General features: G+C 38.8%; 3 protein-coding genes across 3 annotated transcripts; 1 reads left to right on the top strand and 2 right to left on the bottom strand.

Annotated features, from left to right (window-relative positions):
* The first annotated feature begins 1809 nt into the window (after positions 1–1809).
* Positions 1810–11577, top strand: gucy2g (guanylate cyclase 2g). The gene is made up of 21 exons (XM_054599488.1): positions 1810–2136; positions 3403–3751; positions 3856–3965; positions 4125–4307; positions 4390–4534; positions 4873–5008; positions 5111–5214; positions 5359–5525; positions 5615–5755; positions 5851–5934; positions 6801–6905; positions 7445–7513; positions 8158–8326; positions 8419–8574; positions 8772–8949; positions 9510–9650; positions 9785–9977; positions 10193–10367; positions 10591–10689; positions 11225–11316; positions 11407–11577. Exons 1-21 carry the CDS (start codon positions 1810–1812, stop codon positions 11575–11577), a joined length of 3294 nt encoding a protein of 1097 aa, XP_054455463.1.
* A 652-nt stretch (positions 11578–12229) lies between these two features.
* tectb (tectorin beta) lies at positions 12230–17298 on the bottom strand. The gene is made up of 10 exons (XM_054599436.1): positions 17232–17298; positions 16273–16463; positions 15147–15298; positions 14966–15068; positions 14739–14842; positions 14534–14617; positions 13621–13783; positions 12896–12974; positions 12622–12654; positions 12230–12303 (listed from the first exon to the last, which is right to left on the bottom strand). Exons 1-10 carry the CDS (start codon positions 17296–17298, stop codon positions 12230–12232), a joined length of 1050 nt encoding a protein of 349 aa, XP_054455411.1.
* Positions 17299–22307: 5009 nt separating this feature from the next.
* On the bottom strand, positions 22308–23164 carry LOC129090924 (dickkopf-related protein 3-like). Its single transcript, XM_054598313.1, has 3 exons — positions 23012–23164; positions 22624–22798; positions 22308–22513 (listed from the first exon to the last, which is right to left on the bottom strand). Exons 1-3 carry the CDS (start codon positions 23162–23164, stop codon positions 22308–22310), a joined length of 534 nt encoding a protein of 177 aa, XP_054454288.1.
* Positions 23165–25881: the final 2717 nt, after the last annotated feature.

Raw genomic sequence — 25881 nt, 5'->3', positions numbered from 1 at the left:
GGAAGATTTAATCCTTTAACAGCCTGAGTTGTTGAAATCTAATTATCCTAACAGACATTTAACCAAATGTCCAATGCATAAATTACATTTCCGCACTTCAAGCTTCATGTATTCACTTAGCAAACACACGTCTAATATGTCCTCCTGTGCGAGTGATTTGATTAATTTCCATTGTACAGTGAGCTGAAGGTAAAGCTTCATTAGGAGAAGCTTTGAGAGGTTACCTGGTGGGATTAGTGGAGGTGGTTTTGGGGCCGAGCTGAGTAGAGATCTCCTTAGGGAGGGAGGAGGAAGAAAGAAAAAAAAAAGCAGCTGAAGCCAGCAACACCATTAATGCACACACAATCTGCCCACCTGTGATCATTAGCACCTTAAACTGCACGCAGGTGTGTGAACTTCTCTCCGCCACCAAGCAAGGCTCAACCTGCCTCATCTGGTTTCTCTGCAGAAAACACTCCCAGGAGGTCTGCAGCCCAGTTCTCACTTTGGGTTTTGCTGTTTTTTTTTAATTTGTCTTAATTAAATTAGCCAATTCTTTTCATAAAAGCGTCTGTTCTAGACTCTTCTTATGTGTCCCTGTTGGAGAAAGAAAGAGATCATGATGAACTTTGACACTGGATTTATGAGCGATAAGTTAAACTGGATGTGGCACCTTTGGAGTTTACTGATTTATGGTTGAATAAATCTCACCTGTTTTAAAGATATCAGATGAGAGTATGTAGCGGTCATAAACCATTTATTTATTGTTCTTTCTATTGTAAGCACTCAACAAGACTAATCCAGTCATCAAGTCCTGCTTGATCGCTTTAAAGACCTCAAATTAATTCAAGGGGCATCATCACAATGTCCCCTTCGGCATGTTTTTCTCTTGATATAAACTAACATTGTAAGTGATTGGTGAGGGCTTTCTTTGCTGTTCACAATGCAAAAGAACGAAGACAGAAGGACGTTTCAAATTCAGCTTGAATAGTACAAATCTGCTCAGCCACTGTGGAGATGTCAATGTCTACGTCCCAAAAAAAAGTCTGAGGGCTTATTTAGGAGTATGACGTCAACAGACTATAAGCTGTGGTTGATTTCAACATATTTATGCAGGAAAATATACATTTAACATTTGACCTAGGGGAAAAAAGCATTGGTGAGATCATAAAACAGTTTGGAAGGTCTCTTTAAAGTGTCAAATTAAAGGAAGAGTTCACCCCAAACATATATAAACATATATTCTTCCTCTTACCTGGAGTGCTCTTTATCAATATAGATTGTTTTAAAGCAAGTTGCGAATAGAGTTTTTGGAGCTATAAACCGTAGAGATGTCTGCCTCCTCTCCAATATAATGGGCTCGGCTTAAAAATACATTTTAAAAACTCAACAGCTATGTATCATTCCAGATATTGTCACTAAAGGTAATCCACAGACCTTTTAGTGAGCAGTTTCGTGTAACATGAAGGTGCTACTTTCACCAAAGTGATCTAGATTGATTAATGTCACAACAGGTAAGAGGGAAAAATTTGTGTTTTATTTTATTTTGGGTGTGAACTGCAACTTTAAGAGGTTATTGAGCTTAAGGGAAAATACACTCAAGCATTGGGACCTTCAATGTGACACAAGAACACACTCTAATGAGGACAAAAGAAAAGAAAACGATTGTCTTAAAGCCTCTTCGTACCTCCCACTCTCCTCCACATATTTACATGTTCTCCTCCCTGACCAACATCGGCCAGCATCTCCTGGGAAGTCGTAGATTTATTTAAACCCTGTGACATGAAGCAACTAATAAGAGTGATGTGTAGGGCGGTGTACTCTCCCGTCATGAGACTCACATTGGTGCTTCACTTCACACTTTTTGCTGCAGCTGTCATCGGTAACGACACCAACGGGTCTCACAAGCTGATCATCGGCTTCCAGGCCCCGTGGAATATGTCCCTCCCCTTCAGCGCCCCGCGGCTGGGCTCGGCCATACTGATCGCCATGGAGAAGGTGAACACCAACCCCTCCTTCCTGGGGAACTACAGTCTGGATTTTGTTTACACCGACACCGACTGTAACCCCAAAGTTTCCCTGGGACAATTCATTCACCAGGTGTGGAAGGAAAATGTGTCGGCACTATTTGGTCCGGCGTGTCCTGAAGAAGCCGAGGTATGATTCATGTGACGTGGAAATTAATTATTGTGATTTGATTTTGTGTCTCTATTTAGAGAGTTAAAACAGACTAAGTAGCCTACATTTACTCAAATACTGTACTGTAGTACAATCTTGATATAACAAGGCAGCAACCTCCGGGTCTGAAAAGTTTAGCCAATGATTCATGTCTTAAAGCTGCATTCTCTCTAATGGCCATCAGGGGGCGACTCCTCTGGTTGTATAGAAGTCAATAGGAAAATGACTCTACTTCTCTCCTGATTTATTCCCTCAGTAAACATTGTAAACACGAGTTTATGGTCTCAATCTCTAGTTTCAATACAGCATGAGTTTAGTAAATTATGGTCCATTTAGAGAAAAATAGGCTTCCTTGTGATTGACAGGATGCTACCACGGTATTGTCCAGTTTGGGAGTTGTCTCTGTTTTTGTCTTAAACTTTGTTCTTTTCACAGTGTCTTTTTAGTTAATTAAGGTTAATTGTAACATTTTTGGTCGTCTAAAAATGTGTCATTCAGTGTTCGGTTGTACTTAGCTCCATCCTCTCGTGTCACTTCTGGTTGCAAAAAAAGATGGCGAATTCAAGGCTTCAAAACTCTATTCTACAGACAAATGGGTGTCGTCACGGTGACTATGTACAGTTTAAAACTATTTTAATTTTACTTCTACTGCACAACAATTCAGAAGGAAATATTGCACATTTTACTCCACTACATTTATCTGACAGGTTAAATTACTTTTCAGATTAAAATTCAAAATAAAAAACATGTTATACAGTTAATTTAAGTACTTTTTGTTGCTCAAATCAAGTCAACTTTATTCAAATAGCACCCTTTCTTTGTTAAGTGCTTCACATGGCAACATTAAAATGCAGACAATAAATACAAACTGAAATAGACAACAATAGATACAATTTTGGAAGACTAAAAGTTGCAACAATAAAAAGTTGAAAATTTATAAAAGTCAATAAAATTAAAAATAATCAAAAATATACAAAAACTATCATTTTGACTAAACCAGTGTTGGTGATTGAGGGAACAGTGGAAAGACAAGACGGTTTGGGGTTTTGGAGTTTTATTTTGTGTTTGTTGAGTTTGAATGAAGTGTATATAACGATGAGTGGACACGGTAATTAAGGTCGTCTTAGTTCGGCGAACGAAAAGAACTTGAAATCAAATTTTGTGATCGTATAATTCCCGGTGAATATCGAACTGTATTTTTGCTTGAAAGGCCCATCCTTCCTTTATGTTATTTCTGCTTCACAGGTCACCGGTCTCATTGCGTCCACGTGGAACATCCCCATGTTCGGCTTTGTGGGACAATCCTCCAAAACGGAAAACAGGGAAATCTACGACTCTTACATCAAAGTCATGCCCCCTCTCAAAAGAAGCTCGGAGGTCCTGGTGAAGACCCTGGAGTTCTTCGGGTGGACCCACGTGGCGATGATCGGAGGGGGACTGGATTCAAACACTTGGGACAAAGTCGACGCTTTGTGGAAAACCATTGAGAATCCGCTGAGAGACAAATTCAAACTGGCTGCCGCGGTGAAGTTTGATACCAGCAACCCTCAGCTGGTTTACCGAAACGTGAAGCTCATCTCAACAGTCGCCAGAGGTAAGGAGGACAGTCGTTTCTGGCTCTTTTACAACCCACACATAACCGCATGTTTACCACTGATTTGGCTACTAAATGTGTCCGGTTGACCTTTTGACCTCCAGTGATTGTGGTCCTGACGAACACAAATGACTCCATGGCTCTGCTGCTGGAGGCTGAGCGACAGGGGCTGATGAACGGGGACTACGTGTTTTTCTTGGTGCAGCATTTTGAGGTCAGTGGTAGTGTGGTGAGTAAAAACTTTAAATACAACAGTAACACTCACATTCAGCTCCACCATCATGTAGAATCCAAACTCTGGATATGGATTACGAAATGATCTTCCATACCTCTTCACTGAACTTTTATTTGTATTCATCTTTTCCCTGAGCAGGATAACTTGTGGAAGTATGCCCTGAACAGCAGGATTAACAAAGCTGCCATAAGAGCTTTCGACATGACCTTCATCATCGGCCAGAAGTCCTACAAAGGCTACGAGTATTACGACTTCTTTGAGCGGGTGTTTGAAAGACTGAAAGGACACCCGTTTCATAGCAACCTGACATCTGAAGCAGAGGTAAGCATCCAACAGTTTCCTTTTTTTATTCTGCTAAAAAGTGGAATCACTAGATACAATAGTTTTATTTCTGTTGTTTCAGGTGAGCCCGTACTCTGCTTACCTGCACGATGCGGTGCTTCTTTATGCGATGGCACTGAAGGAAGTCCTCAAAGAAGGCAAAGACCCTCACGATGGATGGCATCTACTACAGAGATTAAAAAATAGAAACAACATCAGATTTTATGGTTGGTAGCTGTTTTAATAAATATAAACTGCAGCGCCAAGTATGCAAAATAGCCTTTTTTTTTGCAACAGAGTCTCTACAGATACAGAGTGAAGTTGGAGTTCAAAATAGAAGAAAAGGAAATACTAAATAAAAATTAAAAGTATGTCAGAATTTAACTTAAATATAGTCCTTGAGTAAATGTACTTCTTTGTTATTATTCCTGTTTTTTATATATATATATTTATGCGTAAATGTGATAAACATTAAGTTCATTATTTACGTTATATATATGTTATGATTTCTTTATTTATTTAGTTCACTTGGAATTTTCCATCCATCCTATGATTATCATTGCAGGTGCCTCCGGACTGGTCCACTTTGACAAAGATGGGGAGAGAAACTTGGACTATTCCATTTATGACCTGCAGCATGCAGGACACATCACAAAGTTTGAGCCCATCCTCAATTTTGACAGTCACACCAACTCTATCCGGTAAAATATGTAAATATTTATGTATATCTATAATTATACCATTAAACAATCTTTTTTAAACAAACACATTGTGGGAAATCACACCACAAAATGTCATTTCAGACCAACGTCTATGTTTGCCTCCGTGGTCTGGCCGAGAGGACGACCTCCGTCCGATAAACCAGAATGTGGTTACAACAATGAACTCTGTGAATGGCTCGTTAACGGTAAAAGTTATACTAGCAAAATATCCCAAATAACACGGATTATCTCAGTTTTTACATTTCCTTTTAGAGCACTCATAAAATAAACACCGTCCACTCAGTTCGATCTAACCACCCTCATGATTTTTTTTTCTTGGCGGGACGCAGACGTCGCCCTGCTGGCTCTGCTCGTGACCTTCCCCGTCATCGGCGTGCTGGCAGTTTTGTGCATCGGCGCCCTCATCCTGCAGAAGTTCCGACTCCAGATGAGGCTCGATGACTCCAGCTGGTGGCTGATCAGCTACAGCGACATCACCATCATCAGGGAGCATTCAGTATGAGCACTAAACCCAGACAGAAAACAAACATGTGTGTTTGCTTGTCTGGTTTTCGTGTTTCTCAAGGTTGTTGTGTCTCCATTCAGGGAGTTCAGGGTTCGTCTCTGAGCACCACGGCCAGTCAGAGTCGGAGCAGCGGCTCGCAGTCGAACTTCTCCAACGCCAGCTACGGCCTGAAGGACAAGGCGGGAAAAGAACACGTCTACACCAGCATAGGCCTCTACCAGGTACAAGTTTAACGTGTAAAGTGAGCCATTAAATTAAAAGATGAATGCTTTCATACACCAAAATATATCTCTTTAACGTATGTAACTCCTTTAAGGGAAATAAAGTGGCCATCAAGTACCTCAAGAACCACGATGGCATTAATTTCCAGAAACCTTCAATAATTGCAGAGTTCCACGTGGTAAAGTACTTCATGTTGTTACAAATCAAACATACTTTTTCTTAAATTGTGTTTATTCATTTTCAGTTTTACGGATAAGTTCAAAGCAAAAAACCTTCGTGTTTCATAAACAAAAGAGGGATGAGGACAAAACATGAATACATAAAAAACAAAACACACAAAATAAAATAAAATTTAGTGGGATAATTTATGACAGAACCAGAACATGTGTGCCAGAGTAGCAGGGAATCAAATAGAGTCTACGTTACGAAAGATTTGGGCAAGCCTTACTTTGGAATAATGAAGACATCGGAGAACAAACATACTTTTATATCTGTTTTCTGTATTTATTCGTTTCAAAGAGCAGTAGTAAAATCAAGCTAAAGTTATAAACTGCAAATCATATGTAATGTTAACATGACGAAGAATTGTTCTTTTTTTGTGGCATCTAGTGGTGTGGTTTCAGATTGCAACCAACTAAATAACCCTCCGCTCGCTCTTCCATTTCCAAGACTGTGGTTTTCCTGGTGTGGTCATGGGTCAGGTCAACAGTATCGGACTAGACTGTAATACAGACAGTTAGAGGCAAACTGATGCATGATGCAAAAACATACGAAAGGTTTTCATTAAAGTTTTGGTCAGTCTGTCTGCTTTTTAGACAAAAAACATTTTTTTCGGCAATAAAAGTGACTGAAGTGAGGTGATCCGAGTGATTACTTGATATTATTAGATGAAACAGATGTTGAAAAAAGGAAAATAAATTGCAATATATGGCAAGATAATATCTAATAGTGGGACCTCTGTTGATTCTCAAATCTACCAATATAATTTAAGCACTCGTTTAATTTCCTTTTGTGTGCCTAACCATCTTAAACTCTTTAAGACAGATGAAAGAGATGAAACATGAGAACTTGGTTCAGTTCTTTGGTGTTTGCATCGAGCCACCGAACGTCTGTCTGGTGATCCAGTACTGCACCAAGGGCAGCCTGAAGGTCAATGTCTTCTATATATAAGTGTACTACATATAAAGACAGTTTTAGTATATATTGTGAAGCATCGCTGCAGAACTACCTCTTTAATGTGTCGTATTGTTACTCTACCCGATAACTCTGAGCCACTTTGTGTCAATAAAGCACCAAAACAATACAATACATTAAATCATGTGGTACAAAATCACCTTAAACAAAGGATTGTGTTGTTCTTTATATTACTCTTGGCTTATTTACCCAAATTAAAATAGTTTTAAATACTCCAGCTCTTTTTTAAACTTACATGTATTGTGTTTCATGTATCCATTACAGTTTTGAATATTATACGCACAGCCTTCTATACAATTGACAATAAATGTGTGACAGTTTTAAGGTGAAACATGAACACTGATTTTTTGACACCATTTTTTATTTAGAGCAAATAATTCGACAACCATTGGGTCAAATACAAGCCATTGGTTCTGGGTAACCCATCTGTGCTTTATTGACCCCCGGTGTGAATTAGATGTTTAATTTGAAAATACTGCTGTTATTTTCTGCAGGATGTTCTGAAGTCAGATGACGACCTGGACTGGATGTTTAAGCTCTCCTTTGCTTATGATATAGTTAATGTGAGTCCATTCATTTAAGCAGCATGTTATTGTCATGATTTTGTGTTTGGAAAGACAATTTAATCCTTGTATACAACCACAAGTTTCACAAATGTACTCAGGGTCGTTGTTTGGATTGCAGAAATAATTAAGTCATTTAGAAATACTGAAATAAATTTCAAAAATTAGAATTAATCATAAAAAATAAAGCTGCACCCAAGTTTGTCTCAAAATGTTATTTGGATTTTATATATTTCCTTTACTCGGTAACTATGTTGTATTTAGGTATCTAAGCTGTGACACACTGCATTAAATAAAATTCTTGTTAATTTATTATTGTTCTAACGTCATGTTTTATTATCTTGAAATTGTTGGAAAGAGCTTATAAAATGACCACCATGCTGTTTTGTTTGTTTTTTGTTTTTTTGGTAGAATATAAACTCCCACAGGTTGCTTAAAAAATTAATTAAAGAATAAATACAGAGGACAATTTTAGCTAAAATATGTCCGTAAAAATACCTTAAATTTGTAGAATAAATCAAACAATAAAAGGTCAAACAACTACGTCCACAAAATAAAACCAAATTTGGTCTTAATTTATTTAATTCTTTTAAATGGAAATTACAGGACAATCCATATTTTGAACCTGTTATTCTGTGTTTTAGGGAATGGAGTTTATCCACAAAAGCAACCTGAGATTTCACGGGACCCTGAAGCCCAGCACGTGCCTGGTGGACAGTCGGCTCCAGATTAAAATCTCTGGCTTTGGCCTTTGGGAGTGTAGATACGGGAGCAAAAACAAGATGGTCCCTCTGGAAAACCCAAATCCTAGAGGTCAGTGGGTACACTCGAATGCGTAGTCATAACACAAGTGTCATTTTTAAATAAAAGGTAAAAACACATGAGGGGTGATTTCTTTTTTGTAGAGATGTACTGGACAGCCCCGGAGCTCCTGAGACAAGTCGGTCTCCAGGTCTACGGGACGCCCAAAGCGGATGTCTACAGCTTTGCCATCATCATGTGGGAACTCATGTACAACTCAAAGTCTGGCCCGTATCATGAGATCAACCTGGGGCCCAAAGGTTAGCACACTTATTTTCTTTAGCAAATGAATAGCAAAGTCTGAGAATGTTATAGAAAACTGAAGATTTGGCCAAAGGCAATCTATACAATCGTTTTCGAGACGTTTCAATTTAGTCGGTGGACTTGGCTTGAATGACCTCTGACCCATAATCTAAAAGTACAATGATTCCAGCTTCTTGTTTCATGTTTTCTCCAGAGATTATCATGCAGTTGCAGACGCCTTTCCAAGGGGAGCCGCTCCGACCAGCGCTGTCGAATGAGCTCTGTGATGAAAACATCAACTCACTGCTGAAGGCCTGCTGGAGTGAAAACCCAGACCACCGACCACCGTTTGCTTCCATACGGAGGCAGCTGAGGGACACCAGCCCGGACAGGTAAGGTCTATTTCCTTGCCCATAAAATGTTCAAAATGTGTGTGTGCTGTGAGAAAATAAATTGTTTTGCCTTTCTCTAAACTAGAGAGCACATACCTTCGCCAAAGTGCTGAAAAATTCTCAAGTCCGAAGTTAGTTATATGCCTTAAAATACATGAAGTGACTGTAAACATGTGCCACATTGTCAATTAAGTTAGTCCAGTAGCTAAAGAATCAATGGCTAAAATGGTCAAAAAGTAGTTTTTTTGCATTCTGGATCGGCAAAAGAACTATCCACTAGTTTATTCTCTGGTTATATGCCTTAAAATACATGAAGTGACTGTAAACATGTGCCACATTGTCAATTAAGTTAGTCCAGTAGCTAAAGAATCAATGGCTAAAATGGTCAAAAAGTAGTTTTTTTGCATTCTGGATCGGCAAAAGAACTATCCACTAGTTTATTCCTCTATAAAAAAAAAAAATTTGAATGAAAATTTGAGACATCTTGTTGACTAAGAAACAAACAAACTCAACCCGAAAAAACTCCTTAAATCAGGTGATCATGATTTTCTTTACTGTAGTCATGCAAATATACTGGATAATATGGTGGCAAAGCTGGAGAAATATGCAAATCACTTGGAGGAGGTGGTGGAGGAGAGGACCAATCAGCTCACAGCAGAGAAGACCCGTGCAGACAAGCTTCTCTCCAGCATGTTGCCAAGGTAACAGATGTAACTGCATCAAAAAATAATGAACCCAATTCAAATCATAAGACCACGGTGGCGAGCCATTGAAAATTGGCGCCCATGACCTCATCCCCTCACCTTGTCGGTGCCGGTGCTTCATTGGTACGCAGGTACATCGCAGATCAGCTGATGGCGGGGGCGTCCGTGGCGCCTCAGAGCTACGACGCGGTGACCATCTTCTTCTCGGACATCGTGGGCTTCACGTCCATGTGCTCCGTCAGCTCGGCGATGGAGGTGGTGACCTTCCTCAACGAACTCTACAGCCTCTTCGACGACGTCATCAAGATGTACGATGTATACAAAGTGAGTCACAGCGAAACAGCTAGCTTAGATAAGCAATAAAACTTTACCTCTGTCTTTGTGCTAAGCTAAGCTTTCCTCTTACTCTCGGTTAGAAAGTGAACAAGCTTATGTCCAAAAATGTTTAAATATTCCTTTAAATGTAATTTTTGTTTTAATTGCACATTAATCCTTTTGCAGAAAAAAACTTTCCCATTGTTACTTTGCATCTTCACTAGGTGGAAACCATCGGTGATGCATACATGGTAGCCAGTGGTCTACCAATCAGCAACGGCCTTCAGCACGCTCTGGAGATATCTACAATGGCTCTGCATTTCCTGAAGGCCATCAAGGTCTTCAGAATCCCCCACATGCCTACGGAGAGTCTTGCAATCCGCATCGGGATACACTCTGGTGAGAGACAGTTTGCTTTTTGAAAATCATTACTTGTGAAGTTTGTTTTTGCTGCCTTTGTTTCTTTAGGAATTTGTTCATATTCTTGTACAATAAACATTTGGTTCAATGCATTTGTCATTAAGACTTCATGAAGTGCAAGAACTTCGTTGCAGTTTGCACATGAAACTATTTGCATTTTAAAAGCATGAATCCATAACAGTTTGTTTTTGGGTGTTTTTAGGTCCGGTGGTTGCTGGAGTGGTTGGCACCACGATGCCTCGCTACTGTCTCTTTGGAGACACGGTGAACACGGCGTCTCGCATGGAGAGTAACAGCTTACGTGAGTAAACAGAAGAGACCTTTTACATCTTTGCAGAGGCTATTCATCGAGACCATTGGTATTGCAACCTTCTGGATAGGAAGATAAATGTAGTTTTATTGTTATTGTGTCGTGCTTGCAAAAAAGTCTGTATTTTCAATTTAAGGAATCGCAGGTTTTGAGTGAAATATCTTGATTACAATTGGAGGGATTGCCATGAATTTGTTTTTGCAGACATTCATGGTGAATCCTGTGACTTTTTCTCTTGCAGCTTCATCAATGTAAAAACATCTATGTATCCAGTTCTTTGGTTTATGACCATATATTTGCAAAACTACTGAGATTCTCCTCAACTAACGCTGCACTTTACTAATAGAAAATGCTAGCATGCTATATTACTTTCCTAACATCAGCATGTTTAAATGTTCTCTGTTAGCATGCTGACTTTAGCATTGAGCTCAAGCATGGCTGTTGACTCCTTTTTATAAAACGCAAACACAGAAGTTTCAAAAGCAAATGATAGAATGATTCTCGCTCTCTTCTGAACGTTTAACAGCCCTGATGATTCACATATCTCAGTGCACTGCTGACATTCTGGTCCAGGCCGGATCGTTTGAGCTGGAGGAAAGAGGGGAAGTCGAAATCAAGGTGACTTTAATAGTCTTCACATTTTAGCTTTTCTCCAAATACAATGTACAACCTTTGTTTTTGACAGGTGTGTGTTTGTGTCTATGACAGGGAAAAGGGTCTCTGAAGACCTACTGGCTGCTGAGCAAACAGGGATTTAATCCTCCTGTTATTGCTCACAGCTCTCCACCAGCCGACGGCCTCAAACTACAAACAGAGGTACGGTTAACGCACATTGTAGTCCTTCTTCTTAACAAAGACAGCAAGCAGCAACAAGTCTAGATCAGCCGTTAATTGTAGTAATGTAGTATTTTATGTAAAGTATGTTCACCTGTGTTTGTGATATCTCTGATCAAGATACTGGGGATGGCCAGAACTGCTGAGAAAAGGGCCCACACAACCCTGAACAAAGCGATGATGACCGCAGTGGACATTTAGAGAACAACTGGATATTCTGATAATGATTTTTGAGAAAGGACAATTTGGGAGGTCTCACAAAACGACTTGTAAAGAGGAGACAAAGTGTGGACAGAGAATGGAGCACATAAATAAATAAATATATATACAAAACAGAGCAGAGCATACATCAATTGGCATTATGTTGCACATTCAAAAATTGTTCTGTGTAGTATCATTTGAAAATAATACATATTAAAGTGTGTTTAGCTGTTTGTTTATGTTTATTGTGTTGCTGTCATGTTGAGATTCTGATTTTTATTTCTGGATTGAATAAACACAGTTTATTTATTTTTTTAAAGGTTTGTGCATAATTAAAAACAGGTGCAAGGGTCATTTTTTTAAAAATGTAAATTGTTCTTTATTGCAGAAAGCTGTAATGTGACATTTGAAAAGATTATCCAAAGCCTCAATAAATGTCCTAATTACATATAATATCTGTGAGAAAATGAGAAAATATTTTGAGTGTGGGTTATTACTACATTCTTGAACCATTTACTAAATCACAACATGTGTTTATGAGGACAACCAGCATGATGAACACTGAAGAGTCTGTGGTGGAAAAAGGGAAAGAAAATACAGTTTGGATCAAATGTCCATAAAAGAAAAAGAACAGGATTAGCTGAACCTTAGCCCTCATTTTTTTCTTTCCAATTTTTGTAATTTAAAGCTATTGGTCCAACAAATAAATAAATCAAGTGTTTTTCCATCAGAATTTGACTCATGAAAGTAAAGTAAAGGCTTGAAACAGCATTCAGATCATAAACATATACAGTGATTGACTGAATAAATGAAATATCTAAAATCCTGCCACGGCTCTAAACGTTAGACATTTCCATCAAAGTTATCATTGAACTTCATTCTGTTTACCTGTCATGTGTCCATTATTGGAGGATTCAATACCTGTCAAGAAGACATCATAATACAAAATAAAAGCTTATACAGCAAAGACAAATAACAACAAGAATCAAAAACAGAATGTTTTAATTTATCAGCCAGAAATTGGAGTTTCCTTCAAAACTTCACTTCGATGTTTGACCTTACTGAGCAGAATGATATATGTGCAGCATTTTTTTATATATAAAAGCATGTCTAGAGGGGATGTTTTATATTGTGAGAAGTCCGAAACATTTATAAACTGTACCTTTAATGTGAAACTCGGCAGTGAGGATCCCCCCAATTGGTTCTGTCTCTGATGACAGACTTCTGAAAGAGCAGGGGCCCTTAAAGAAAGAGAGACGGACAAAACATGTCAAATTAAACTAAAGAATAACAATAGAAAGTATATTAACGACACTAACAGATTGGGAAGATGACCTTCTGTTGAGCTCTCATCTAAATTGAGGTTGTTCACTATTATCTCCTCCCTATAATGTTTCTATTTGAATCTAATCTTTACTAATGTTGTAAAATATTGCGTTATTGAACCTCTCGTTAAGTTTAACAATTTAAAGTGAAGACAGGAAATCACTAGGTCAAAAAACTCTTGCTAAAGACAAAAACCTTGGGGACAACTGGTTTAACCTCTAATAATTAATTAGATTTTTAAAGGTTATCATATGTTGTTTTAATGGAAAACATAAAGCAAGTTGCAACTAATGCTGTCATGGCTCGTGCCTCATTTGTACGTCACTTTGGACAAAAGTGTACAATTAAATGGAGTAAAATGTATAGTATTCTCTCTGTAATGCATTTGAGTAGAAGTATATAGTTACAGAAAATGGAAAATACTCAAGTAAAGCACGTCAAACTTGTACTTTAGAGCAGTGTGTGATTAAATGTATCAAAGGGCAGAAGTTGGATTGTAGTTGGTATAGATGAATAAAGTTTCACCTCCTTTAATGTTTGATATTAAAGAGTTGTACTCACTGGCTGACAGACGAGTCTCTCTCCGTCACAAACCTGGACCTCACAGTGAAGCCAGACGGTTGAAACCTTCTCCAGACGCTGGAAGCGGAAAGAGTTGAACTTGAACATGGAGCGGCTGTCTTTGGCGTTCTCGAAAATAGTCACAGTGTTGTCAGAGGAGCAGCTGTTGGCAGACAAAAACAGTAAACTCATTCAATCATCAAGTGGAATAGAGATGTAATCTTTCACATCCAACTACAATGTAAAACATCAGAGAGGATTATCAGAGGCATTCATTACAATTCAACTCATGGGTTGTCAAATGACTCAGGTTTATTACAGTTAACTAACATTTCAAGGCAGAACATGGACTTAAAAAAAAAAAATCAACATCAGTTTAAGTGTACGCTATATTTTGAATATTTTCAGCTCAACGACTTGAAGTCGTTATCTACGCTCTCTTCAAAGCCACAGGACTCTATTGACAAATCAGTAATTTTGCGAAAGTTCTCCAGCTGCCTCAATCGATTAGTTTGTTTGTCTTATTGTGTGACTTTTGATATTTTAATGTCAAGAGTAGTTCGGATTTACCAAAGTCACACAAGAACACAAACACACTAAGCTATCGAGGCAGCGTTAAACCAGCAAATTCCACTTTATGCAAGATTAAATTACTGTTTTTGTCAATGGAATCTTGTGGCTTTGAGGAGAGCATAGATGGATACAACAGCTTCAGTTCCCCGTCGGAAAGAACAATGAATATAGCATAAACTTAAACGGATATTGATTTTTTTGCTGTATAAAATTTCGTCCACAGCAGGACATCATTTTGCTCTCCTGCTGTTACTCCTGCATGTTTCTCCAAACTGACTATGGAAAAGTAGCTGATACAACACCAGTTAAAAAAACATGCCTTTAATGTTTTACTTTGTACCTGTTAATGATGAGACTCCACCTCTTCTTGTCTGTTGAATAAGGAGTAGGAGTGGCCCAGCAGTTGTTTATCACAACTTTGAATCTGAAAGGTGATAACAAAAAAAGACAGGTTAGAAACTGTACTCTGTACGGAAATGTACTTGTAGGAATATAAACCTTTATTTATAGGTGGTTAAGGAGAATGTTGAGATGTGTTGATAAACCTGTTACTTAGTCCTTTTGCCTCGATGCCGATGAAAACTTCAGAGCCGATCTCAGAAGTGTCGATCACATACGGGGAGTCCTTGGCGTACAGGAACTTTGAATTCTACAAAGTACATTTATATTTTTATATTTCTTCGTCACAGGATTTATTACACAACACATTTACAAATAAAAGGATTGCATTAAACATGTTTCTTCCACTGGAGAAACTGAATCTGTTACTCACCGTGAACACATTCATAGACAACTGTGATCTAAAAGTGCCTAAACTGCCGTTGTTGACATAAACTGTAGCCACTCTGGAAAAAGCAGAGGGTTTAGTAAAAACGCTGCAAGTCTTCGGGTTAGAATGCACTTATCTTCCACGTGGTATCTGTGGTCGCCTCGCGCCTCACGTCGACGCTTACCTTTGGCTGAACACGGCGTTGTTCACCAGGTAGGCCGCTCGGTACATGCAGCTGAAGGTGTAGTTGACCGGCTGGTTTCTGACTGTGAGCATCGTGTCGTTGGACACGATGGAGTTGTGGAAGATGTACTTGGGGTCTTTGCCGGTCACGTACTGTCAGAGGGAATGTGAATAAAATAAGACTTTTGCTTTAATTAACTCGCATCTGAGACAGAAACTTAAGTGCATTGAAATGGCTGGATGTCTTAAGGGCCGGTACACCAAAATGAACACTAGTAGCACTTATATCCACACTGTTTGGGTTTTATTGGCCCTGGTTTGGAGATATCACTCTTGTGGTACATTTTCATTGGAACTACTTTTAACAAAGAAACACTGTTGGCATCTTGTTCTATTTCTTTGTTTTATTATTTTACATCTATTTTACCAAACAATAAATACCAGAACCCAGAAGGTCATTTAACAAAGCTTACCACTGTTCTGAAAGCATCTCCACAATCCTCAAAGTCTTTTCTAACCACCTGGATGAAGAAATAATCAGTTTGCTGCACAATGTTTTTAATTAAAAAAGATTGTGTTGTACTATCTGGCTGTGCCGGCTAAATAAATATTGTTACATCTCTGGAACTTTTCATGCGGCAGAAATAATATTTTTTTCAACCAGTTGGTTAGAAGAGTCTTCTGTGGATTCTTTTCAGAGATCAGCATGTATTTATGGTTTTTGTGGAAAATGGACAAACCTTTAAAACTGATCTGTCACAGATATGACCACGTTCAAAAATAATTTACAAAAGGTTCTCAGACTTTTGATCATAAAGTGTGCCCATCTTTTCTTTTTTCTGCTACTTTTTTTATTGTTTGTTTTAGTTTTCTTGTAATTTTTCTCCTCTATTTATTTTATTTATTTATTTTTGTCTTTTTATTTTATTTTCTAATCTACTTGTTCCTGCATTTCGATGAGCTTATCTTGAATTGCCTTCACCTTAGAATAGGGACATTATTTCTGGTTTTAAAGTCTACTAAACTAAATTCCCTTCACCTCCTTTATTCTGGTTTGGCGGCAGACGCCTCAAAATCAAATCCTGCTCCTCTCCACGACTAGATACCGTGGTCACTGTGTCTCTCACCTCAGCCTGGGTGCCGCAGTACGAGTGGTTCTTGGGTGTCAGGTCTGGGATGCTGAAGCGGTAGTAGCCTGGAGTGTGTGTTCCAGAGTAACACACTCCACCCAGAGACAGCTGCTCGATCTCCCAGCCGTAAGGACATTCTGGGACGTTGGCGATGATGGCGTTGGGGAAACATGACACCATGACGTAGTCTGAAATAAAGGCACAATCAGAGAGAACATTTTTGGAAATGATTTAAGGTATTTAATTATATGCATTATGAATACTGTTTATCTCTTTGCACAAAGATTTATTACTGAGCTTGGAAAATCCAGTTTTTCTCATTGTGCACCTAAAGCATGGAAGAGCTTGAAGAACAATCTAAAGCTTTCCTCACTTTTATCGTTGTACTTGTTTTAGTCGACTTATTTTCCTCAAATTACAATTTCTTTACTTATTATTAAGTTTCTTATTTTTGTTTCTTGGTGTTTCTTATTTTATTACCAGGCAAAATCATAAATGGGGGTCAATGCATTTCAAAGGTTGAATGAACATTTTGCCTGAAACTCACATACTTAAACTCACTTATTACACTTAATATTAAATGTTCATTTTGTTTATAATAACATTCTGTTTCTCCATTTTGTCATTTTACTTAATGTACACTGTATATAGACATTTCAACTATTCAGTTAACTACCTTTTTTCCACTTTAAACCATTTTTTTGTCATTATTTTCCTTATACCAATCAAGAGTCTGAAGATAAAAGGTGTCGAATGTTGTGCAGACTTTTACGTCCTCAAAGACAAATTTGTGATTTGGGGCGTCATAAATAACATTGAGTTTAGTTTGTTAAGTAAATTATTGCATTAGTTGAATGAAATTAATAAAAAAACGTGGGATCAGCAGGATGTTTTATGAAGTTAATATGACACAAGCACATAAGTACCAACTGATCCGTGTACCACAGTGATGTTACCTGCTTTTTGTGGAGTGCATGTCCATGCAACAGGCAAAAGCATTAAAAATGCACCGACAGAAGCCATTCTGTGATGCTGCAGAGAGATTAAAGAAGTTTGCAATGAGAGAAAATTTCAGATAAGATAAAAGTCTGTCATTAGGAAAGAAAAGACTCACCTGTAGAGGAAAAAGCATGTTTAAATAAATAGTCTGATGTCAAAGGGTCTTCATGGCTCTTCAACAAGCTAACAGCACAATTGACTCTGTAACTAACATCTTGACAACTTGAGGAGGTATTTTATACCTCCACAGGTAAAGGTAATCCTCTTCTCTCTCCCCCCGTCTCCCCCGTCTCCCCCGTCTCCACTTCTCCCCCATGGCAGGTTTAAGAGCTCCTATTGTGTCTCTGCTCACAAAAAGCTCTCTGTGCTGCTCGGACATTCACTTTCAAATGAGCAGCGTCTCACGGGTTTACCGCTCAGAAAGGTGCTTAAAGTCACCTTTTCTAGAGACAGGAAATTGGTCAACTTTATACAGTAAATACCAAACAGTTATGACTTGGAGGAGGACAATTAATGTATTCCATATTTCCCTAGTATCATCAGAGGAGGAAAACTTCACAACTGTAAGCTGTATATCGAGCTCACAGACTCACAGACTAGTTGCAATAGATTTGTAGGCTCTTATCACCTTGTTACAGTTCATATTAAATCATAATTACAAAATATCTCACATATATTTTAACTTTATACATTAGTTTTATCCCTTGTATACAAAATACTGTAGACATTGGTATGGACATAGGTATGATCCTGTAGTGTATTGTAGTGACATCTAGTGGTGAGGTTTTAAATTGCAACTAACAAACTGCCAAGAGTGTAAAGAACTACGGTGGCTGATGCAAAAACATAAAAACTAGACAATACATATGGCGCCATCTAGAGACAGTGTTTGGTTTGTCCGTTCTAGGCTACTGTACAAAGGACCCGCTCCTTATGTAGATATAGACGGCTCCTTCAAAGGTAACAAAAGTATAACAATTCTTATTTTCAGGTGATTTAGCACTAAGGATACTGAACAATATTGTTTCTGCCAAAAGATCTTCCTTTATTGTACCCAATGTTTCTTTAAAGCAAAATTATGACATTTTGGGAAATACCGCTATTCAGTTTTTGTCTGAGAGTTAAATGAGATTGATACCACTCTTATATCTGTATTTTAAATATGAAGCTACAACTTGTTAGCTTAGTTTAGCAAAAGACTGGAAACAGGGGGAAATAGCTAGCATGGTTCCACACAAAGGCAACAAAATCTGCGTAGCACCTCATAAGCTTAACAGATTATACGTTATTTGTTTAAAACAATTTCAATTCAATTCAATTCAGTTTATTTTGTATAGCCCAGAATCACAAATTACAAATTTGCCTCAGTGGGCTTTACAATCTGTACACATGCGACATCCTCTGTCCTTCCCTCACATCGGCACAGGAAAAACTCCCCTAAAAACCAGGGAGAAAAAAGGAAGAAACCTATGGGAGAACGACAGAGGAGGGATCCTTCTCCCAGGACGGACAGAATGCAATAGATGTCATGTGTACAGAATGAACAGCATAACAGAGATACAACACATTCAATGTATATGACATAAATTATTCATATAATAAGACTACTTATAATAACAGCAGCAATTATTACAGTAGAATTATAATTATGAAAATAGGGATAGCAATGTGATTAATAATAATAATCGAAGTAGCAGTGGGTGTCAGTCGGCTCACAGCAGGAGGCACGACTACGGTCCAGGTACCACAACGATTCATGGAAACCTGCAGAGCGAGAAAGCAAAAAGGGCTTCAGGGTGGAAGTAAAGCTAAAATGCTTAATGGTACAGGTAATAGTAATAGTAATGTGACTAGTAATAATAATGGTGGTAGCAGTCGGTGTCAGCAGGGCCACAGCAGGATGCACGACCACGGTCCAGGTACAGCCACGATTTATAGAAGCCTGCGAAGCGAGAAAGCACAAAGACTCCAGGGTAGAAGCAAGTCAATAAGCGTAATAGTACAGGCAATAATAATAGTAATGTGACTAATAGTAACAAGACAAGAAGAAACAAAAAAAACATGCAAAAATGATTATTTGCTATTTTATGGGGTTTATTTCTTGGCTATGACCACCTACCTCTTGGTGCGGCACAAAAATAAACCAGACAAATTGTTATTATTACATAAGAGCTTAACAACGAGACATGATGTGTTTAAGATGGAGCTTTAGAGGTGATTGTAGGTGGATTTTAGTTGTTTACCTGTTTCCAGTCTTTATGCTAAGCTAAGCTGAGCTAAACCGCTGCTGGCTGAGCCCCTAAACTACACCTTTCACGAAAAAATCTGTGGATATACAATATCTCTTTCACAAGAGACACATGTAAAAGCACAGCAGCACATTTGATAATGTTATACACGTTTTTTGAGGACAAGGACTCGAGGTAGAAGGAGAACCAGACGGCAATGTTGCTACTTTTTGTCCTCTTGGCCCGAAGAGGACGAAACGAAACAGAAAACCATTTAAGAAGCTAACTACTGCAAACAGACATGTATTGTGAGACATGTATGGACCTTGAAGAAGATTATGGCAGCTCAGATAAGAGCGAGCATTCACTAGTAACTAGTGCTCTGGAGATGATAAGCCTGTGTGTTGCAGCATTCAGAAATATAAGGTTTCTCACAGCCTCATGCGATTAGATATCGTCTTTGTTTCACCATCTTTTCGTATGTGTGTGAAACGTGTGTGAAAAATTGGCCTGTTTACATCGTTTTTATTGGTTGATATCATGCTACCTAAAGCTTCAGTACCTTTAGTTTTCTTTCTATTTAACTGACAGTTTGAGATGTTTTATAATCTTTTCTAAATCAACTTTTTAAAGAAAATAGAATGGTTAATGCTCAAAGGGAAAAAAAGAGCTAAATATGCCTCAAAAGCACCAATAAATCCAGAAATCTTTGTTTTTAACATGAACTTCCATTCAAATACCGCCTTGCAAAGATTTAATGATGAGAGCTGTAAAACGATAGCAAAGAGGTTAGACACTGAAGTCCTTCACAGAACAATTCAAGTCACACAGCTATTGAAGGGGGCAATCTGCAGACGATTAGCATTTGAATGGAGCGACGGGGGAATTAGTGAGGAAGATACCGATCTGAGAACGGGTCAGTAGACAGCTAGCGTTACAGCATCTGGTGATGCTAACAATCGGAAACCGCAAGACTCCGAGGTGTTATGCAACCGCGTACGGCAATCCAAGAAACATGCTCAGTGTGTGTACGCTCTGAGCTTTAAAGTCTTTTGAGTTTGAAACATTCTCTTACATCTAAACTTGAAAGGTGTCTGTAAAAGGTTAGTTGTTGCTTCTTCATGCAAAACATGCAGCAAAGTTTCTGGACTTCTTAAACCTCTCCTGCAGCGTGATTCACTTCTCTTTTGTTGCAAACATGTCTGTGCCCAAATGTTTTGGTGGTGAAGTCATTTTTCTCATAATATTCTTACTTAACTATCTGGATATTATTATGTTTTCCTAAAATTGTGACTTGATCAAAACAAAATGTTTTCAAAATCTATTTTTTTGGCTCAAAGTCTCTGTTGACAAACTGAACATTTTCTTATCTTCTATGTGTATAATTTAAACTTCAAATTTAGTCATCAAAGTAACACCGGGGTTAAAGTTCCAAATGCTTCACATTGGAGTTGACTGTCATTCTAATCATTACAGATATAAGAAACATTTATCTCATTTGTTCACCACAAGAGAGCAGCAAAACATTTTCTTCTAGTCTCTATTTTTGCTTATGTGTATTTATTATTGATGAGTAGTGATTTTGGCAGCTTCAAAATTAGGTTATAGCAGTTCAATTATTATGTTTTTAATAACACAATTTGTTGCTTTTGGTAAATATTTATTTGATTCTATACATTGAGGGGAAGTATACATTTATAGATATAATCAAAGATCACAAAATGCATGAGTAAAACACTGTATGGCGTTGTTGAGCTACATACAGTAGTGCTTTTGTCAAAATTTACAAAATGAAATAATAATAAAAAAACATCCTTGTTGTGAGACTCTAATAAGAACATTTAACAATACAACATATTTGGAAATACATACAAAATATACAGTCATATATAACATATTTACATAATAAATAGCTGAATGTGGAGAATGGCATCAAGATTTTGGTACTTGGCAGGTCCAACTTGTTCGCTCCGGTTGGTAAATAAATTCACTCCTGAAAGACAAAAAAACGAAGGTAAGAACATGTGAAGATGCATAATACATGAATCATTTTAAAGCATATATTAAAACTATGTTACAGAGAGACTACGGTTTAAGTGTTTCAAAGTTCTTATCATGCCTGAAAAAAGGAAAATGTGCCGAAAAATGATACATTCGCTAACCCGTCAAATATAATGTTCGAACGTCACTGCCAATAAAAATGAACATTGTTGTGACAAACATGTTAATAGCATCTTGTTTTTTTGGCTTTCTGAACTGTTCCTGGAGCTGTTTTACCGACATCCCTAATTCGCTCTAATGTTTTCCAGCTGGGAGTATTTTCTCGGTTTCCTTTGTGCAAATGTACTGTGGGACAATGGTACACATCAAGAGGCACACATACAAAAATCAATGGGTTTTAAATGGGCATATATATATACTTTGCTCGTTCATACTCAAATCCTGTTTTGATTTAGTACGAGTCTGGATTTGGGACACAGTTTAAGCCTTAAAAATATATTTTCACAAAAGGGCTCCAACAATGCAGGAGCTTGATATTTAAAGTAAGTGGTTTCAATTTATGATTAATCAAATCCACTGGAACCATTCGAAACACAGTGGCCCTGGAATTTTTGGGGCCCTTGGTAGTCCAGCCTTGGCTTGTGTGACAGTTCTGAGAAGGACAGGCAGGATAAAGAGAGAGAGGGGCGGCATGCAGCAAAGGGTCCTGGGCTGCACCAGAACCAAGCAAGGACCCAGCCTCAATTCCACGCCAGCCAGGTGGTATTTTGAATAAATCAAAAATGAAACTTTTATTTGTTTGACTTACTCTCTCCGGTGTGATGCCCCGTTTTCTCGACACAGTAGCCCCTCGTCACACGGACAAATCTGGTTTATGCTGAATGCCAGTCCACCATCGGGAACATAGCAGCTCTCACCGCCGATCAAACGTCTCTTGCACACCTGCTCGCCGTGGTGACGGGCGCAGCACATGGATGCCCCACAGTCTCTGTCCACTTTACATCTGGCTCCTGGATGAAACAAAAAAACTGTTATTTAAGGTCCAGTTGTATTGAAACTCCAAACTGACCAACACACTCTTGTTTTTAAATGAACAGGGTTTTTTAATGTACCCTCTTACCCTCTTGTCCGTTGGGGATGCTGCGATGGCACTTCCCAAACATGCAGCTGAGTCCGCGGACACACTGAGCGTCCCTCCGACAGTAGTGGCCCTCCGCTCGCAGAGGGACACATAGACCAAAGTGTCGATCACAGGAGAACCCCCGTCCACAGGCCCTGTCATGGTCGCACACAGCCTGGGGAGAAGAAACAAGGGGGAGATGTTAAAACTTACAGAGACGTTCGTTAAAGACTAAAGACTAAAGCCTTTGTGCAAAACCATTTACAGCACGTTTTGCATATAAGAAGCCATAAGTTGCACTGATTCTACTAATTCGCTGAGCGAAACAAAGACAGAACTGCCCTTTAACGGTATGAATGAACACCATGCACAGTATCCTATATCTTACCGTGGTTGCTTTGGTTATAGAGGCGCTTTCTCTATGTGCCTTGGCTCCTTCTTTGGGAGGGCTGTGAGGCATGTTGAGCATCCAGGCCCATATACGAGCTTCAGTCAAGTAGAAGCAGAGACAAAGGCAGAGCATCCAGAGATTGCAAAACATTTCTGCCAACCAATTATTAAAAAAATAAAAGCAAGAGAGACAATGATGAGCTTGTAACAGGGTGATCACACGCAAAAGAAAAGATGAGTAATTTGACTCAAAACCAAATAAAAATCAAAAGCTTAAAAAGGTCCAAATAAATGTGTGGTGAGTCAGGACTGCAGAGATTCATGCAGTGACAGTGAATGCCTCCTCTTCCAGCGTGACTTTTATAGGTCAAGTCTTGACCCCCCCATCCAACCCCACCCCTTCTCTCCACAGGGCTGTTTGTCCAAGCAACAGTGTAGGAGGAGACAATTAGTTGTTAATGGATTAACTAAATTGCCTGCAGCCAGAAAATAGTGGCGAAATGACCAGTCGTGGAGCAGGGAGAAAGGGAAAGAGGGGAGACGAGGGGGGGGGGATGGATGGACGTGACGGAGCTGACAGCAGCTTCACACAATGGAGCCAAGACGAGCACCGCCTCTGTGTGGTTATCTCGGCCAGACAAACAAACGAGGAGGACAAAGGCAGACAAATGCGCGACATGTTCCACTGCTCACTGAGTGACAGGTAAAAACACAGTTGGCCCCCCTGCCCCCCCGCCCCCAGGAAAACAGTGGGCAAACACTCCTGGCCCCGACCTCCATTGGCCCGTCGGCCCCTACCCTATCCCACTTCAGACCCCACGCTGAGAGCAATTTGCAGAAGTGCACCCTGCAGACGACCCCATGATCTCATTAAATGTAATTACCATCAGCCATTAGTTCTCTGGGGGAGAAGAGGGGGGAGTGGAGGGGGAGACAAACAGACACATCTTTGCACATTTTTTTTAAAGTTCCTTTTTACTGGAAGAATTCAAAACAACTATAAGCCACTGAAGGATAAAATAAGTTTTCAAATGTTTCATTATAAGATAAGATGATGTAAAGAACAAACTGATCTGATGAAATGTTTCAGACATATCATCACGGAGTAACAGTGTCGGCAGCAAACAACCCGTTCGTCTTTCATTCACAATGGGTTTCTTTTATACAGAGTTTGACCTTCTTTCTGTCTGAATTCCATCTGCTATACAGGTTTTTTCTCTCACAACAAGTGGGTGTAATTTATGACATCCTTCACAGATGTGCTTTCACCTGAAAAGAGTGAGCGGGTGGAGAGGTACCCGTGAGAAGACTGAAAATAAATCAGGAGTTTGAAGGCTTATGAGACACAAAGACGGAGCATAGAGGTTTTAATACTATGAGAGGATTATATCTAGGAATTATGTCATTGAATTGGTCTCATTGAAATGAAGAAGGAAGCTGCATTTTTTCCAGACAAGCTAATGTTGGTCTGAAAGCCACCTGTCAGTCGACCTAACAGACATGTTTGTTTCCCCAACACACACAAAGGTTTTAAATACAGCCACTAAAACTGCCTTTTCTCTGCTGACCTGTCCCAACAGCAGCTTTGTAACTGGTGAAATATTTTGGTTGGATCATTTTCCCCTCATTTCTTACATCTGCCGCCACAAAACTGATTCAGCTTTTTGTTAAATAGCATCTTTTATAAGCTAATCTTTATCAACTGTTTCAAAAACATCTCTTTTACCAGAACAGAATGAACACCAACTTCTAGCAAGTTCAGGTCTCCTCTTGAGCTCTATCAGCAGAAATAGGATATATAAAACACTAAAACAATAATAATAATAATAATATGTGTCACTATAAGATTTATTGGCCAGCTAGGACAGATTTACTCTGAGACACTTGGTAAGTACAGTCAAATGTCTATGAGGCTGTTTTATGTATTTTGCACACCATTGAGAACCTGGATATCGTCTTTCTGGTTCTACAGAAGGACTCAAGCAGCTGTTATGTTTAAGCTCCCCCCCAAGCTCAAATGATGCCTGTGAGAATGCTTTTTTGAAAATGTATTATTGAAGTGTTGATTCATGCAGGTACCGTATCATATGCTCATAATATACACCGTGTTGGACAAAAGGTTCCAGAACTAAAACACAAACTCTAGAAGGAGGTTGGATGAAGCTCTTGGAGTGTTACCAGACAAGAAAAACCTTAATGTGGCATGAAACTGAAAACAGCTGTAGAAAACATTAGTCTGTAGGAATCAATACCTTTGCTTTTCATTGACCGTGAGTGTTGACAAGAAGTCTGTTCAAAACCCATTTCACCAAACATTAACACCGACAACCCGATTACTGATGTGAATTCAGAGGCTCCAATAGTGTTAAGATTAAATAATACGTCCTTGTAATAACAAAATATGAACGTTTATTTTATTTTGGTGACTTTAAAGCCTATTGACAGCAATCAGCAATAAATTAGAGAGATCAGCTAAAGTGAAAGTCTTCTTCTCGCCCCAACAACTGCAGCGGACCTGCCGTTGAGCAAGGCAGAAATCACACACTGTCTCTCCACTGGAACCCATTTGCTTAGAACTGATTATACATTTTGACTCTTAAATGTCAGAGGTGATGAGTCTGATGATCTCTCCAAAAAAGACTGCACAATGTAGAACTACTGTATGGTGAGTAATCAGAACTTGTGTTTATGACCTTTACTTAACATTAGCATTCACTGTTTCATTAGCATTCAGTATTCTGGCTCAGACTTACAGTAGATGCCTGGATAATTGCTAGTACTTTACACCACAGATTGGTTACGTAGATACCGCGGGGTCTGCACTTATCTCAGCTCCAGGTAGTTAAGTCCTTATCAGAACAAGCTAAC

The sequence above is a fragment of the Anoplopoma fimbria genome, chromosome 5 (genome assembly GCF_027596085.1).
Source record: "Anoplopoma fimbria isolate UVic2021 breed Golden Eagle Sablefish chromosome 5, Afim_UVic_2022, whole genome shotgun sequence".
NCBI lineage: Eukaryota > Metazoa > Chordata > Actinopteri > Perciformes > Anoplopomatidae > Anoplopoma > Anoplopoma fimbria.
Note: the sequence above shows the minus strand (reverse complement) of the source record. Positions and strands in the feature narration are given on the sequence as shown.

What these genes read in the sequence shown, in the direction of transcription:
- tectb (XM_054599436.1), bottom strand. Translation starts at nt 17,298, where the DNA reads ATGGCTTCTGTCGGTGCATTTTTAATGCTTTTGCCTGTTGCATGGACA. An exon ending in ACTGCGGCACCCAGGCTGAG is followed by an intron (nt 15,299 to 16,272) that starts GTGAGAGACACA and finishes TCCCTCTGACAG; the next exon opens with TACGTGACCGGCAAAGACCC. An exon ending in TGTCTATGAATGTGTTCACG is followed by an intron (nt 14,843 to 14,965) that starts GTGAGTAACAGA and finishes TGTACTTTGTAG; the next exon opens with AATTCAAAGTTCCTGTACGC.
- LOC129090924 (XM_054598313.1), bottom strand. Translation starts at nt 23,164, where the DNA reads ATGTTTTGCAATCTCTGGATGCTCTGCCTTTGTCTCTGCTTCTACTTG. An exon ending in CTATAACCAAAGCAACCACG is followed by an intron (nt 22,799 to 23,011) that starts GTAAGATATAGG and finishes TCTTCTCCCCAG; the next exon opens with GCTGTGTGCGACCATGACAG. An exon ending in CATCCCCAACGGACAAGAGG is followed by an intron (nt 22,514 to 22,623) that starts GTAAGAGGGTAC and finishes TGTTTCATCCAG; the next exon opens with GAGCCAGATGTAAAGTGGAC.
- gucy2g (XM_054599488.1), top strand. Translation starts at nt 1,810, where the DNA reads ATGAGACTCACATTGGTGCTTCACTTCACACTTTTTGCTGCAGCTGTC. An exon ending in GATCAACCTGGGGCCCAAAG is followed by an intron (nt 8,575 to 8,771) that starts GTTAGCACACTT and finishes TGTTTTCTCCAG; the next exon opens with AGATTATCATGCAGTTGCAG. An exon ending in CATGGAGAGTAACAGCTTAC is followed by an intron (nt 10,690 to 11,224) that starts GTGAGTAAACAG and finishes AACGTTTAACAG; the next exon opens with CCCTGATGATTCACATATCT.